The sequence below is a fragment of the Anomalospiza imberbis genome, chromosome 2, assembly GCF_031753505.1.
Source record: "Anomalospiza imberbis isolate Cuckoo-Finch-1a 21T00152 chromosome 2, ASM3175350v1, whole genome shotgun sequence".
NCBI classification, from domain to species: Eukaryota; Metazoa; Chordata; class Aves; order Passeriformes; family Viduidae; genus Anomalospiza; species Anomalospiza imberbis.
The window spans coordinates 87,850,415-87,867,645 of record NC_089682.1 but is presented as its reverse complement, the minus strand read 5'-3'; the positions used below and the strand labels follow the sequence as shown (position 1 = coordinate 87,867,645).

Genomic DNA, 17,231 nt, shown 5'->3' with positions numbered 1-17,231 from the left:
CCCGCGACACGCCGCGACACGGCGCGACACGGCGCGACACGGCGCGACATGCTACGGCACGGCATGCCACGGCATGCCACGACACGGCACCAGTCCCGGTTTGGTGGCTGGATTAACAAACCCCACCGCACACTGCACTCCGTGTTCCCCGCGCCACCTCTGCTGCCGCGCCTACGGAGAGAGGGAAGAGACGGGAGCGGGAGGAAAGGAGGGAGAGAATGAGAAATAAATAAATAGGGGAGAAGAAATAGCGACGGTGCGGGGGAAGGGGGGGAAAGGAAAAAAGAAAAGAAAACCCCCAGACCCCGCAGAGTTAAAGAAAACAAAGGCGAGCGCCCCGCGACCCCGCTCCCGGCCCGGCCCGGGGAGCGCCGGGGGCCGCCCGCCGCCCGCGCTGCGCCGCCTCCCATTGGCTCCGCCGTCTGCTCATTTGCATAGCGCCGTCTATGAAAGGCGGTGCGGCGGCGCGGGCAGCGCAGACGGAGGTGGTGGGACGGAGGTGGTGGCATCGGCGTCCAGGCACGGCCGGTCCGGCCCCGCGTTCATCCCGTGCCGCGCCGTGCCGCGCCGTGCCGCGCCGTGCCGCGCCGTGCCGCGCCGTGCCGCGCCGTGCCGCGCCGTCGGGCTGAGCCCCGCGCCGCTGCCATGAGCCCCCTGCGGCTGCTGGCCGCCGCCTGCCTGCTGGCCCTGTCCCGCTGCAAGACGGTGAGGTACCGCACCGACGAGGAGGGCGCGCCGGGCACGGTGATCGGTACTCTGGCCGACGAGATGCCGGTGAAGGCGCCGGGGGAGATGAGCTTTCGCCTGATGAGGCAGTTCAGCAACAGTTCGCTGGTGCGGGTGCGGGAGGAGGACGGGCAGCTGAGCATCGGTGAAGCGGGGCTAGACCGGGAGCGGCTGTGCGGCCAAGCCCCCCAGTGTGTCCTGGCCTTCGACGTGGTGAGCTGCTGGCGGGAGCGCTACCGCCTGGTGCACGTGGAGCTGGAGGTGCGTGACATCAATGACAATGCACCGCGCTTCCCCCATGCCCAGATGGCGCTGGAGGTTTCGGAGAGTGCTGCACCTGGCACTCGCCTCCCACTGGAGGTGGCTGTGGATGAGGACGTGGGCTCCAACTCCATCCAGAGCTTCCAGGTCTCCCTCAACAGCCACTTTGGTGTGGAGGCACAGACACGGGCGGATGGGGCACGCTGTGCCGACCTAGTGCTGCTCCAGGAACTGGACCGTGAGCGCCAGCCCTCCTACACCCTGGAGCTGGTGGCCAAGGATGGTGGCAGTCCAGCACGCTCAGGCACAGCCACCGTGCATGTCCGTGTTCTCGATGCCAATGACAACAGTCCAACCTTTGCACAGAGCTCAGTCACAGTGGAGTTGCCTGAGGATGCACCGCCCGGCTCCCTGCTGCTCGATCTGGATGCTGCTGACCCTGATGAGGGCCCCAATGGTGAGGTGGTCTATGCCTTCAGCAGCCAGGTGCCCCCTGAGGCACGGCGGCTCTTCCGCCTCGACCCACGCTCGGGCCATCTCACATTGGAGGCTGCCGTGGACTACGAGCGCACCCGCACCTATGAGCTGGACGTGCGTGCCCAGGACCGTGGGGCCAGCCCCCGTGCTGCCACCTGCACCGTCGTTGTGCGCCTCACTGACGTCAACGACAATGCTCCGCGCATCAGCATCAGTGCCCTCCGTGGTGCTGCCAGTGCTGCGGGCGTGGCCTATGTCAGCGAGGCGGCAGCAACTGAGAGCTTCGTGGCCCTCGTCAGCGCCACAGACCGTGACTCGGGTGCCAACGGGCAGGTGCGCTGCAGCCTCCGTGGCCACGACCACTTCGCCCTGCAGCGAGCCTATGAGGACAGCTACATGATCGTCACCACGGCAGCGCTGGACCGTGAGCGCATCCCTGAGTACAACCTCACTGTGGTGGCTGAGGACCTGGGCTCGCCGCCCTTCAAGACTGTCCGCCAGTACACAGTGCGGGTGAGCGATGAGAATGACAACGCGCCGCTCTTCGCCAAGCCCCTCTACGAGGTGGCTGTACCAGAGAACAACCCCCCCGGCGCCTATATCACCACAGTGGTGGCTCGTGACCCTGATCTTGGCCACAATGGTAAGGTCACCTACCGGCTCCTGGAGACGCAGGTCATGGGGGCCCCCATCTCCACCTATGTCTCGGTGGACCCCGCCACTGGGGCCATCTATGCCCTCAGGACATTCAACTATGAGATCCTCAAGCAGTTGGACCTGAGGATCCAGGCCACTGATGGTGGCTCCCCACAGCTCTCTAGCAGCACTGTTGTCAAAGTGAGAATGGTGGACCAGAACGACAACCCTCCTGTCATCATCCACCCAGTGCTCACCAATGGGACTGTGGAAATTGGTGTGTCCAGCAAGACCTCCCGTGACTCCCTGGTGGCCCAAATCAAAGCTCGAGATGCAGATGATGGGGCCAATGCTGAGCTCACCTTTGCCTTCCTGGAAGAGTCCCAGCAAGACCTTTTCACCATCAACCCAAGTACTGGGGACATTGTGCTGAGGGGTGACCTCTCTGAAGAGCTGGGACAGCTATTCAAGGTCATCCTCACTGTGACAGACAATGGCAGACCTCCCCTGGCCACAACTGCCACAGTCAACTTCCTGGTGACCGCCACTGCTCCATCCAGTATCCAAGACATAGCCAAGCCCAGCTCCTGGGAAGGAAAGGCTTTGCAGTGGGACATCCCTCTGATTGTAATCATTGTCCTGGCAGGCAGCTGCACCCTCCTCCTGGTGGCTATAATCACCATTGCCACCACCTGCAACAGGCGCAAGAAGGGGAACAACATCAAAAACAACACTGCCCTGAAGGACCAAATAGACATCTCCCACCTGGAGAAAGGCCATCAGGAGGAGGGCAGCCAGAGGGGGAACATATTTGAGGTACGAACCTTTCCCAGCAAACCCTCTTTCACCAGCCCTGACCCCTCTCCAGCGGCTGAAGAGATCTCCACCACTGAGAGCGGCAGCGACAGCACTTGCCTCTACGAGGGTCAGAAGAGGCTGAGGGGACAGAGTGGGGAGGTAAGATCCCACCGCAGGGAAGTGGGGCAAAGGGTTGGGGGGTGTCTTGGAGGATGTGAATTGCAGATCACTGTTAATGTTGGTTTACCTTTCACTGCTTCCCTCTCTCATGTCTCCTTTGATTTTCCTCCCCACCAGCAGGGTTTTGCTGCCACTCCGAGCTACAACAAGGAGCCTGCTCCCCCCGTGGCCATTTGGAAGGGACACTCCTTCAACACCATCTCTGGCCGGGAGGCAGAGAAGTTCAGTGGCAAAGACAGCGGCAAAGGCGACAGTGATTTTAATGACAGTGACTCAGATATCAGCGGAGATGCCCTGAAGAAAGATCTCATCACACACATGCAGAACGGTAAGGGCTCTGCTCCTGCTCCCCACTGGACCTCAGACAGAAAGATGGGTGGATGGGGAGGTGGATGAAGGGACCCATCCGTGGGGCACAGTGATCAGGCAGGGCAGCCAGAAGGGGAAGCCAGACACTGCATGGCTCAAACTGCCCATCTCCTTGTAGCAGGCTCTTAGGTGTTGGTTTCTCTCTGCACTGAGCACAAATTAGGATTTGCCAGAAGTGCTGTAGGATTGGATTTTTTTCCCAAAATAAAAGGTTCCCTTAAAGCTAGAATTGCGAGGAGTGTCCCCAACAAAGCAACATTACCTAACCAAGCCTGGGTTTTTGTTGTGCTGTAAAGCATCACCTCCCCACTCCTACTGTCAGTGCAATGAATCATCTTGTGACTGGTAACTGTAAGGATTGTGAACGGTGTGGATTTATTCCTGCAGTAATGACAGGTTTCTCCTCCCCTCTCTCTAGGTCTGTGGGCATGCACAGCTGAATGCAAGATCCTGGGGCACTCCGACCGCTGCTGGAGCCCCTCCTGTGGCCGAGCCAACCCTCACCCCTCTTCATATCCTTCAGCACCCCTCTCCACCTTCTGCAAGAGCACGTCCTTGCCGAGGGATCCCCTTCGCAGGGACAACTTTTATCAAGCCCAGCTGCCCAAAACAGTCGGGCTTCAGAGTGTCTATGAGAAGGTGCTGCACAGGGACTTTGACCGGACGATCACACTCCTCTCTCCGCCGCGCCCTGCACGGCTCCCTGACCTCCAGGAGATCGGGGTGCCCCTGTTCCCAGCCCCCTCGACTAGATATCTGGGCCCCCAGACTGAGACGACTGAGAAGGCATAGCCCAGCGTGCTCCCCCTCGAGTGCACCCCTCCCTGCGCACACAACTAGGTCACTCCTGAGAGCCTTTAAGTTATTGACCAGATCCAGTGTCGTATGTGTAAATATGCAAGATGTGCCTTAAAAAATGAAGTCGTTTGGGAAAGATTTCCAATCAGATCAGTACTGTTTGATATTTGCAAACAAAAAAATTTGTTTGTAGTTAATGTAATTTTTATGAAATGTGCAGTATTTAAATTTCTTTTCGTGTTTTCTACATTGGGTTTTTTTCTTTTGCTTTTGGTTTACCCATGGCCTGCCATTTTTTGTAGTGTTTTTAACCTGTACATTGTGTAATGTAATGTTTGTACATAATGAAAATTCATTATATTTTTATATAATACTTAAAAATGGGAATTCTTGCCAAAGGAGCTGTCTGAAAGACACAGTAATAACAATTAATAATAATAATAATCCTGAATATGTAGAATCTTGTAAGGGAAATTCCTCTTTCACGGTGTAATAATAACCTAAGCAATCCAGTGTACTGAGAAGTTTGCCTTGCCAAATGTGACTTGTATTTCTTGAGTCTGTGGTCAGCTTAAATGTTATTTAATTGCCTTTGGTTCCTGTAATCTGTATCACTGATAAACACTAATAAAGGTTTTGTGATGTTCAGAGGGTTCTGTTCATGGATTTCATGCTTCAAGGCATAGAGGTCTTCACACGTCAACAAAAGTATTTTGTGCTGGGAAATACAGTGGGAAGGAGCTACTTTAAGTCTTGCCCGTCGTTGGTCTCTGGCAATACCTCTGGAGGTTTAGCTCTAAAGCTTTTAATGCTGGGTGGGAGGGAGGCTGAGGTGACAGAGCCAGCCTTTGCTCGTCACTGCCTGGTCTGAGCTCTTCCAGCTCGATCCTTCATGGGTGGGGATTGGTGTAATTTTAGTGAAGCAAGTGAAGCTCTGTTCATCAGTGGAAACGCTCGTGCTGTGCTGATGTCTTTGCATCAGCAGCCACCCGAGCGCTTTGCTTTCTGTTCTGTCTGAGACATTGAGTCAGGCTCTTTGGGTGTGTGCTCAAATGTTTACCTCTTGTTAAAGCAGCCTTCCTAAACGACAGTAGCTTGTGTTTATGTAGATATATTTATACATCAAGGGAAAGGTGCATAAAACAGGAATCAAAAATGTTGATTATATTGACATTTTGTATTGTATATATTTCTCTTCTCACTGAAATGACTGTCCTGGAAAAAAAATTATGGCTTTTAAATCAGAGCTTTGAAATTCCTTCCTATGAGGGTTTCAAGCTAAAAGCAGATCTCAAATCCTTCTGCTGAAATCAGGTATAGAATAGCATTTAATGAAACAAAATGGAGTATGAAGGTTTCCTCCTGTGTTCAAAAAAATGCTTACACCAGAAGTAACACTTCTACTGGAGTTTTAATATTTGATTGAAGTTTTCCAAAAGGGAGAACTGCTCCTTATGTGGACTGTATAATTTCACATTTTGTACAAATTAATAGTCCAAAAATCTGTGCAAGGCAAAGCTTTGGGGTTTAATCATTAATTCTTTAACTATTTATCGAATTGGTATGGTACATATCTATAGAATATGACTCACCAAGGAAATATAAAACTTTCTTAGATATACACAAAGCTCTATTTGGCTTTGTGTCTCAAAATGTAAGCAGAAAACATTATCTCACTTGTATGTCCCTTAACCAACAAAAATCCCCTTTCTCCCCCAGCTTCCAGCTTTCTCAAGCTCACGTAGCAAGAGTGGCAGAACCCAGTCAAGCTTTTATGTACACAGGATCTGAGTTTTAACTGGAGCTTCATAAAAGCCACGGTGTGAAGATTCGTGGTGGGCAAAGAGTTTCAGAGATTGAACTTGAAGGGAATTTAAATCAGGCTAATGTAAGACTCAGTTGGGAAGCTACATTTGTGATATATCTCCTATGGTCAGGAAAACAGGTGAACATTTCTGGTGATTCCTCTAGAGTCTGGTAGTAAAAATCATGATGCATCTAATGAACTTAGACGGTCATCTTGGTTAAATTTAGAGTTGAAGTTGTGGCTGAAGGACGGATGCTGAGAAAAAAAGCTGGTAGCCTCCCTTCTGGCTAATCACCAGTGATGCAGAGCAGCAATGCCTGCATGGGAAGTAATTAGTCATAACTGAACTCAGAGAGGGAAAGGCTCTCTGTCAAAAAAAGCAGGGCTGTCCGATAAGCTGGTTCTTCCTCATCTAGTTCAAAAGCCTGGATTACATACCCCAACACCTTCACAGCAGGTTCCTAGACTCCCCTGGCAGGGCCAATAAAGGACGGTTCATCGCACTGGGTTTTCGCACCAAATTCATGCTGTTTCCTGCAACAGAACTCGTGCCCTTCTGGAAGTGGATTGATGCTCCTCACTGCCTGATCAGGAGTTTGGGCCACCCCAGTGCAAGGCAACCTTGAAATGGCAGGAAACTAAAGTCACTCGTTCCTGTTCCCGAAACAGCTTTCAGCAGCAAGCAGCTCCAATCTCACTGGGGTTTGGGATCTATCTGTTCTGGCATCCCACATGCTGTAAAATGTGGGATTTTAGTATTAAATACCACTTAGTATTTAAATCTGAGCCCATCATTTCACAGGGACTCTCTGGTTGGTGGAAAGATACAGACTTCTTCTGAGAGCTTCTCATCTTGGCCTGGGCAGGCAATGGGGACTGTTCAGGTACATCACTGAAGCTCCTGATCTCCCCTTTTCTTGTAAGGGCAAGGGGCAGCAGTCTAGACTCCTAGCTGCACATAACTTTTAGATGCCTAAAATTAGATGAGGGAAGTCTCCGAGCTCCATCAGATAAGAGCACACACCACCCAAAGTGCAGCTCAGTGCAGAGGGGAGCCCAAGGCTTAGCTCCTGGGCTAAGTCCCTGGGGTCAAACATTTGCTCCATTGATGCTATTTCACTGTGTACGTCCTAGTTTTATTCTTTTAGTTTTTGATTATCCTGAGATTTCTGCTAACATACTTCATAAATTAATGCAGCATTCCTATCAGTTAAATTCCATTTATTTGCCAAGCATGGTGTGACATCAGCCCTATGTCACATGGTGAGACTGTTTGACCACAGAACCTCTTGCTCACAAAGAGCTACCTTCTCCTGTCTGCCTTTCCCTGGCTCAGAGGGCAGAGGTGAGGAGGGGGTGCCAAGACACAGGACTGGAGACAGCACTCCTCCACTGAGCCAGCATTAATTCCATGGCCCAAATTGACTACAGCAGCAGGACATCACAAAAGCATTGACACTGAGCTTGAGCCTGCTTCTGCTGAAATCTCTGGTAGTCACCTACAATGGAGCCAAGCACCCTCAATACCCTCCACAGTCATTGGAGAGAAACAGGCACTTTTAGGACATGAAACATAGAAGTGGGTAATTCCCACAGGCTCTTTTCCAGGTGTACCTTCACAGCCATTAAGGCATAGCTGCAATATGTCTCCTGAGTGCCCCACTGATATTCTAGGACTGTGGGCTTGCATCTGACATCCTGAAGACCTTAGGCAGGCCTCCAAATCTGTTTTAATTCTTGATAATTTAAATTAATTTTCTCAAAGTCAAGTCTGTTTCACCCATGACAGTAATTGGTAAGTGATCTCTCTGTCTGTCTTGACCCATGAGCTTTTTTCATCTGATTTTCCACCTCGTTCTGCTGAGGAGAAATGAGGAGGGGCTGAGTGAGAAATGGGAATGGGGTGAGTGAGAAATGGGGAGGGGGTCTGGCTGCTGACCAAGGTCTACTCACCACATGCACCAAGGAGACAAGATCTCAGGGATGCCTTCTCTGGTACTTCAGCCAAAATGTTAGTGAAATTCCCACTGACCTGCTTTTCTGTCCTATGCCACTTGAACGCCTTCAAGGATGCTTTATGTATTGAGATGTGTGATGGACTCAAACACCACTGAGGTGCCTGATTCTGGTTCATGCAGTGCATACTGTAGGAGCAGGACTCCTCCTAAAACAGGGTGGCAGCACCCATGCTTGTAAGTGGACGTGGCTGTGACCTCTGGGGTGAGGACTTAATCCTGTGTCCTCAACACATGCAAGACGTGTTGAAAATGTGTCAAAAAATGCTGCCGAGACCACACCCTGAAGGCAGAGAGACACCAAGTGGGGTTTAGCTGACGATTCAGACAGATGTGACTTCTGTGGCCAATGTGTAAAGTCTACATGGATGACAGGCATCTGCACTCCTGTGGCAGACAAGGAGAGCTAGTCAAGGCAAGTTAGGGGGGCTGACATCTCACAGTAGGCACCTGCATTCTCTTTTCACAATTGCTCTCTAGTCTCCCATAACTGTGTTGACTACCTCACCTTTGTACACAACAGCAGACTAGGCACCTGTCCTAAACACAGGCACAGACCTTGTGGATATAGAAATTCAGGTGAGTGCACTGTCACCTAAAGAGATAGTCCATCCTCTCCAGCTCCAGCTTCATTTTCCCCCAACTCCTTTGACACCACCACCCAGGAAAGTCATCTACTCATGGACAAATGTACCAAAGTAACAAAATCAGGTAGATTGCTGCACATTTAGCTCATCTAGATGTCAAGCAAATGTTAGGAAGGGGGCAGAGAGAGAAGAGGGCCTGGAAGGAAGATAGGATTGTGTTTTTGAGCAGCAGCCAACAAAGTAGATCAGCTTATATGTAATGTAAAACCTCTGGAGGTTTCTAATCGATTTCAAGGTTGGTCAAGGAGAAAACATTGCCTTTTGGATAATTTGAAGGCTTAGCATCACTAGTGGTAATGCCCACTGACTCTTCAACTGTCACCTAAGCCCAAATTTAACTTGAAGAATATGGACTAATAACTGAAGTGTTACTTCCCACCATATACACCAAGGTCTTCAAGTGTTTGTTATTTAAATGGATGGCTAGGAGAAGCTCCCTGGAGTCGGTTTCCCCCTCAGCAGTGATACAGATCCCTCCTGCTGGACATACAAAGCTGATTTCAAACTCATGCCCATGATGCCCATAGAAAGGAAGTAGATGGCCACCAAGTTGAGAAATGCAATTACTTAGCCTGGGTGTGAGAAGCCAGTGGGTTCATTCAGTTGATAATTATTAATTATTTTTGAGTGGGCATTAGAATCCTCAGGGTCACAGGCACGAGCACTCAGCCTGCAGCAGGCAAACCCCACTTGCCTGTCAGCTCCTGCTGCAGTGGATGGCTGGCTACTGTGCCTAGAGGGTACTTTTTGAGTAAGAAGGACCCACCAGCCCCACATCTGAGGTAAGGAAGCAATCCTGTGCGGTGCACTAGTCAAAAATACAGAGGTATTTGTGGCAATTTCATCTTTCAAATCTGAAAACTGTCCTAAGTTGTGAACCTTTGCGGCAATTTCATCTTTCAAATCTGAAAACTGTCCTAAGTTGTGAACCTTTGCCTTAACCGACTTCAGATGAACGTGCTGGAGGCCAGAAGTGGAGGCTGCCTCCTATCCATTCTCCTAAGAGGATGGCCGAGTGCTGGGTGACAGGAATTACATTTGTCCCTGCAGATGTCTGCTAGGCAGCCCATCTTTGCAGCCCAGCTCCCAGGACCTTTTACCCCCCTGACTGCTGGCTGCAGCCTTCTACCAGGGTGTTGAGTTCTGACCCTGTCCTGGTTGGCCGCTCTGTGGATGGTCACTGTACACAGCCATGTGCTCCATCCCCTTAGGATGGGGCAACTTACTGAAGAACAACCATCCCAAATGTCCCTGCAGACAAGTTCTCCTTTTTTTTCCACAGGTTCATACTCTGTGTAGAAAAACTCCTTTGAGGTTAAAGCAACATAGCTTTGGGATAACTTAAATTTGGTCCTGCAAGAAAAGGGTAGTTTTGCGGCATGTCAGCAGAAGTCATGATGATAGAGAGCTCAGAGGGACAGAGAGACAAAAAGAAGAAGAAAGGGCAACAACTTCCTCCCTTCACCTGGAAAACTTTTCTCCCATTCACAGTGAGAAGACAAAAAAAAAGCAGGGAGTTTGGGAAGACAGGAGAGAGGGACCTACATGATGGCAGACTAAGCTGTCTAGAGGCTGCAAACACACAAAGGTTTGAGAGGATGATCCCAAGTTAAATAAGCAATTTCATTGTGTACAGAGGATCCTCAGCTTAATTCATCCTCTTTTTCCATGCAAAACATGTCCACTGGACTTGGAAGAAATTCAAGAACCTTGACTTTCCAAAAGTCCTGCAGCAGACACTAAGAGTGGGTTCAGTGGACTACTAGCTAGAGAATAGCATGAAGAGGCACCTCGGCAAATCAAAATCTTAACACTGCTTTTGTCTACAAATTTCCCACCTGAATCTCTGCATGTGGGACAACAGTATACAGTGTATTTCGGGTGTGACCCCTAAGTGAGAGCATTCCATCCCCAGCTCTCTGCTGCAGCTCCTAGAAAATAATTCACCAAGGTCTCCTCTCTCCCTAGAGTTTCATTTCACTTCTGTGCCAGACTTTCATCCTCCCTCCCTCCCTTGGGGGCTTGATCACTTCAGAAATGGGATCACTTCAGGGCCAGCAGCCTGCTGTGACCTTTGTCTGTTGGAGTAATGTACAATTACAAGAGATCCGAAATACTTCTGAACACACAGCTTGGTAGCATCTTAATTAAAACAGAGTAACACTATCTCTACCCTTGACAAGGCCATAGATGAGAACATTTTATGAAGCTCTAGGAGGTAAAGGAACATGTTCAAGGCTATGCCACATATCTGTGAGAGAGCTGGGAGTAAATCCAAGTGTGTTTTGTTTACATATCAGCATACAGCTTGACACATGCAATGAATCCAGGACAAGACCAGATGGATGCACCAGAGACCAGTGGCATGAGAAGGTAGAAAAAATTTCTTCCAGTCACTTCACTTGAAAGAGAAAGAGAGTCTTGCCTCTGTCCTCTCTCACCCACACCAGCAGCAAGCCATCACTGTCCAAATCGCCTTTGTAGAAGTCCCCACGGTCCCTCGGTCCCCTGTCAGATGATAACAAAGAGGTTCAGTCTGTCGCTTCCAAATTCATGGCTCCTTTGGGCCCCAGGATGGCCGGGGTACTGCTTTGTTTTACCACCCTGGCATGACCTGGGTTTTCGTAGCAGTTATTTATTTTTATTTATTTAACTGTGTAAATTGATTATCCATGTAACAACTTTAATCAATTATCTGTGGCAAACAACTTCTCTGCAACTTAATTTGCAAAGTTCTTCCCTGACCTAGCAATATCTGATTGCATCATATAAGAGCTTAACTTTGAAATGGCAACACATTTCATTAAAAATAACTAATAGCTGCAGGGTTTAAAGATGTAAATGTTAATTTTCTTAATGAGAAAAAAAAGGGCATGCAGACTCTACCTGTCTATATTCATTATACTGTGTCCACATGGGATGACTCACATTTGCAAAACTCAGGTTTAATTAACATGCTTATTTTTACAATGATATTTCTCATTATAATAAATTAAATGTTTAAACAGCCAGTGCAAACATTTTGATCCAAGACAAAAATGTTTGCACAGTGCTAGTTTAAGCATTTAATTTATTATAATCCTTTCCATAACAAATGCCTTAGAAGTTGATTTCTTCGCTGTGAAAGGCTATTAGTATTATTTCCTCTGGTAATGTTTAATCCAAGACAATCAGAAGTGTGAGGCGTGAACGGAACGGGGCTGGAAGGGATGATGCTGGATGCGATAGCGGGGGAACCTGCCCCGGCCGCAGCCGCAGCGGAGCCCGCAGCGGGTGCCAGCCCCGCGCGGAGCTGCGCCCGGGCAGCCGCGCTGCCGCCGGCAGCCCGCACACGGACCCACCCAAGCGCAGCCGTGATCCAGAGCGCGTTTGGTACTCCGGGGCGTCTGCCCCATCCGCCCCCTTCACCGCCCCGCCGGCGCACCCAGGGCGGGCGGTCCCTCTGACCAGGACCTTCCAGTCAGGGCCTGCGCTCTTTTAAAGCCCCGCTCCGACGTGTCCCGGCGGGATCAGGGGTGGGTGCGGCGCCTGAGGCCGAGACGGAGCCGCGGCGCTCGCGGGGCGCTGCCGGCAGGTCCCGCCAGGGGGCGGTGCGGGCCCGGCCCCGCCGCCGGGGCCGCGTGGGGAAGCGCGGGAGCGGCGGGGCCGGGAGACGCCTGCGTCCCCCGCCCGGAAAGCCGAGAGGCAGCGGGATGTGCTAAAATCGCCGTGTCTGGTGCGACTGAGGAGCTCTCTGGTGATCGAGCTCCTTATTTCCTCGGGGTTCCCGGCCTGGTGCGGGGCAGGAGGCTCAGCCCTGAGCTCGGCGGCTGCGTTACACCCGCGGCTGCAGGGCTGGGCTGCAGGGGGAGCGCCGGAGCGCCTCTGCTGTGAGGGCAGGCTGGGAGAGACGGGCGTCCTCAGCCTGGACAAGAGAAAGCTCCGGGGTGACCTTGTAGCACCTTCTTTTAGTCCCCTATAGCCCTTCTAAAGGGGCTACAAAAGAGCTGGGGAGCGACTTCTGACAAGGACATGTAGTCAGCACGAGTGGGAACGGCTTTAAGCTGAAAGAGGCTGGGTACAGATTATATGTTAGGAAGCGATGAGGGTAATGGGGCACTGGAACAGGTTGCCCATAGAGGTCGTAGATGCCCCATCCCATGAAGCAGGCCAGGTTGGACGGAGCTCTGAGCGACCTGGTCTAGACGAAGGCATTCCTTCCCATGGCAGGGGAGTTGGAACCAGATGTTATTAAAAGTCCCTTCTGACCCCAACCGTTTTATGGTTCTGTGATTTCTGAAAAGCTTCTGATCCAGCTCCTGCATGGCCATGGTCCTGGGAGCAAGCTGGGTCAGGGTATGTGTCCTTTTCCCCTCGGTGTAACTTCACCAAAGGCAGTATTATTCCCCAAAGAGATGCCAGCTGTCTGGGCTCTGTCAGCTCCTACTTGGGACTGGGACTGGGACGTGAGGCCCTGTGAGAAGTGGGGAAAGCAGAACATGTCAGGGCAGAACAGGGACTCTCCTGGGGCATGGGAAGGAGCAGGGGAGGTTGCCCAGCCTGACTGGGAGCAGTGGGACAGCCTCCATCTGACTTTCCTAGGGCTTGTGCTCCCAGGAGACATCACCTCCTCAGGGGAAGTTTCCACCTCTGAGCTGGAGCAGTGTCTGCAGAAAGAAATGAGCCAGGAGGCAAATTCCTCTTGAAGTAATCCAAGAAGAGAAGTCTTGTATAAGAGCTAAAGCCAAGGCGGGGTGGTGCAATCAGGTGAGAAAAGCCCATGTGTTCAACCCCCCAGGAGCCAGAGAAACACAAGGCAGGGAGCTGTCTGGGCTGGGGATAGGCACGCAATGACCACTGTGGGTCCCCAGTGTAAAGCCACGGGCATCCCCTGTCACCATCCCACCCTTGCACCCAGGAAAACTCCCACCCCAGCTTGGGGGCCTGGAACCACTGTCAAATAACCATGGCTGTACACGGTATTTCAGGGATGCTAAAAAGTTAGGCTGCAAGTCACTCCAGTTTACTTGGTAATTCAAAAGTATATAATTTGAATTCATAAATAAAACCCTTTAGGGTATCTTATTACTCTGTGAAGAGCATTAGTAAAACACAAGTTGTCAATCACTTTAGCCAGCTGACAAGCTAGAAACCAGATGATGATCCAGGCTGAGCCAAATCAGCAAAGGGGAAGAAAAATCTCTCCTGGATTTACCTCCAATGAATGACCAATGACAAATGACCAGTGACTTTTTTAAAGAAATGGGCATTAAAACATTCATGGACAAATCACCAAATCTACCCAGACCACTGAATTAAGTTTAGGGGTTACTCATTGTCTGAAAAATGTCCGGCCAAAAGGCGCCCATTTATGTTCCATTGCTTGCTGCCTGACAGATCTCTGGGCTCACAAAAATTCAGCAGATTAATAAGCTGATCCCACTGCTTAACTAATTGCAAAAAGCAAAAAACTGATTCGAGTAGGAGTGCAATGGTCATTACAAAAATATCCACTGACTTTGGAAAATTGAGGGCACAACATTTTTACCTCAGAGGGTGGATTTATGTAGGCCACAAAGTGCCTTGGGTGTTTCTTAGAGTCCTCGAGTTTATTCATGTATTATTTCCTCCGAAATTCAGTATATTTTTCCAGCAGGCAAGAAACTGGGGCTTCTGCGTACAAGTTTCATCTGCTCAAAATGTGAAAAATATAGATCCCCTTAGCACATTCTGCTACAGTAGAAGCAAAGTGTAAAAGAAAAATTCCAAATATGTAGATTTAAAAATAAAAACACAGAACTCTCCTCCCTCAAAGGGATTTGAAGGAAAAAAAAATCCCTCAGCTACAGATAGGTCTAGACTTTAATTGTGGAGCTGCCTAAGAAGAATTGTTGGCCTGAGGTCGTTTTAATCAGGTTGCATGTCAGCTTGCAAAATCTCCAAATTAGCTTACAGCTTGGGGAGAGAAAGATGTTTTTCTTTCCTGAAGAACGCAAACAGATTGTTGTGACATGTTCTCAGTCATCATGACAGATCAGATCCCTGCTTTGCACTGCGAGCCGGGAAAGAAGGCAGCCTCTTCTCCAGCTCCTTCAGAGATATGGGCATTTCCCAGTTTGTCAGAGCTGGGGATGGAGTTTACAGAAATCCTTATGAAAGTGAGGTTTATATGCAACGACTCTGATAAAAGAGATTGACCTTAATTGGGAAGCAAGTTTCTTTCACATTTTTAACAACCTCCAGGCCTTCCTATCAGTCGGATGAAAGGAAAGTTCTGAAAAGAAACAATCTGTATTTATGCAGCAGAAACTATCATATCCTGAGCCACGCAGAGAATGACAAGGAACCGACTCATCCTTTTAAAAAAGGATTAATTTGCCATTTTCTTCCCGAGGTTGTAAAAAGCAAGGGTGTGGGTGGATTTCAAAACAGGCTGAGTACTTTAGTTGGATTTACGGTGAGCTCTGAGCCTGTGTGAGACACTGCATTGTGGTGTGGAGTAGCTGACCTGGGATGATGGCGCTCCCGAGGTGTCCATAGCTTATGTGTCTGATTTAGTCCCTGAGCTGCAGCACAACTGGATACTCTTTTTAATTTTTTTTATTTCTCCATGTTCAGTTTTTCATCAGCATCAGTAGATGATTCCAATGGGATCATCAGGGAGAGAGAAGCAGGAGAATGGGAGCTGGGGCAGTGACTTGGTTTCATCCTGAAAGACTCCCAGAGGGCGAGGCAAGTGACAACTGGCTGGTAGTGGGACACGTCTCTTTGGCCCCAAAAGGTCTGCATCTGAGCCAGTACCCAGCAGTGTCTCATTCATAGGAGGGAAAGAAATGGGTGTCTCGAAATGGGGATTCCTCCAACTGCTATCTCCTTCTCTTAACTAGTTCAGGCACCCTATCTAAAGAAAGGGATCTGTCCTTGGTAGTGGCTGAGGGTTCAGTAGTGCCTGCAGCTGAGAAGAGCTGCAGACAGAAGCCCAAGTCCTGCCTTGAGACCCTGGCATGCCACAAACAGGTGCATGCCTGGATAGAGATGGACTTGGGACCACTTTGCCATGCCAGGAGAGGATGCCACGTGCAACAGGTGCCTGTGCATTTGCCATGAAGGCATCATCCTGAGTAGCTGACATAGAATCATTTAGGTTGGAAAGACCTTTAAGATCATCAAGTCCAACTCTCAACCCAGCACTGCCAAGTGCATCACTAAACCGTATCCCTGAGTGCCATATACATGTCTTTAAATACCTCCAGGCTGCCCACTTCCCTGGGCAGCTTTTTCCATGTTTGACAACCCTTTTCATGAAGACATTTTTCCTAATATCCAGTCTAAACCTCTCATGGAACAGCTTGAAGCCATTTCCCCTTGTCCTATTTCTTGTTACTTTGGAAAGGAGATCATCCCCCACCTCGCTGCATCTTCCTTTCAGGGAGCTGTAGAAAGTGGTAAGGTCTCCCCTGAGCCTCCTTTTCTCCAGGCTAAACAACCCCAAGTGCCCTCAGACGCTCCTCATAAGTCTTGCGCTCCAGACCCCACTCCAGCTCCTTTGCCCTTCTCTGGACTCACTCCAGCCCCTCAATGTCTTTTTAGTAGCGAAGGGCCCAGAACTGGACAGAGGATTTGAGGTGTGTCCTCACCAGTGCTGACTACCGGGGGCAATCCCTGCCCTGCTCCTGATGGCCACACTATTTCTGATCCAGGCCAGGATGCCACTGGCCCTTTTGGCCCCCTGGGCACAGCTGGTTCATGTTCAATTGCTGTTCACCAGCACCCCCAGGTCCTTTTCTGCTGGGCAGCTTTCCAGCCACTCTGCCCCCAGCCTGTAGCACTGCCTGGGGCTGTTGTGACCCAAGGGCAGGACCCAGCACTTGGCCTTCATACAATTGGTCTTGGCCTATCGATCCAGCCTGTCCAGATCCCTCAGCAGACTGTAAGACATAAGACCTTCAGGCCTTTAAAACTGGATGGGAAAAAGACAGTGGGGTTGTCTCTGGTGTCAGGAGAAGAGCCTGTATTTCACTGCTCCCTCTCTTTCCTTAGGTGGCTTTGGAAGCCAATAGAAGTCACACCCATATGTCTCAGGGTAGAAGCTGCCAGTTTATTTCTCCCAACAGCCTCCACATTGACAGCATAAAAATCTCCATCTTCACTGTTGTAAGAGTTTGGGGAGTTATTTTTCTGTTTTCTGGCTCCCTGCCATCAGCCCTGGTGGGACCCAGGGCAAGGCAGCAGTGCCACGCAACCCAGATGTCAGCAAACCATTAATCCCAAGGGACAGACCCCTGGGGTGAGAATCCCACTTCAACTTCTCCAATTAGACAGCTTACCTCCTGCTTTGCCTCTGCTCTAGCCATTCCAGACCGAACATATTTTATTGTTCAGACTCCTAGTTAAATGGCTGGGAAGCTCTGGATGTAAGCACACAGAGATTACTGGTTCAATAATAGAGTCAGGCACATTGGCTTTACATCGTTTTGCTAATAAAGCTGCAAAATAAAGCTGTTGACTCTTCTTTCATCAGCATCAGCCCCATGAGGC

At 50.1% G+C, this 17,231-nt stretch overlaps 1 protein-coding gene across 1 annotated transcript; it reads left to right on the top strand.

The window, feature by feature from the left end:
- The first annotated feature begins 598 nt into the window (after positions 1–598).
- Positions 599–4,893, top strand: PCDH8 (protocadherin 8). Its single transcript, XM_068182269.1, has 3 exons — positions 599–3,057; positions 3,196–3,406; positions 3,866–4,893. Exons 1-3 carry the CDS (start codon positions 646–648, stop codon positions 4,237–4,239), a joined length of 2,997 nt encoding a protein of 998 aa, XP_068038370.1. The 5' UTR covers positions 599–645; the 3' UTR covers positions 4,240–4,893.
- Positions 4,894–17,231: the final 12,338 nt, after the last annotated feature.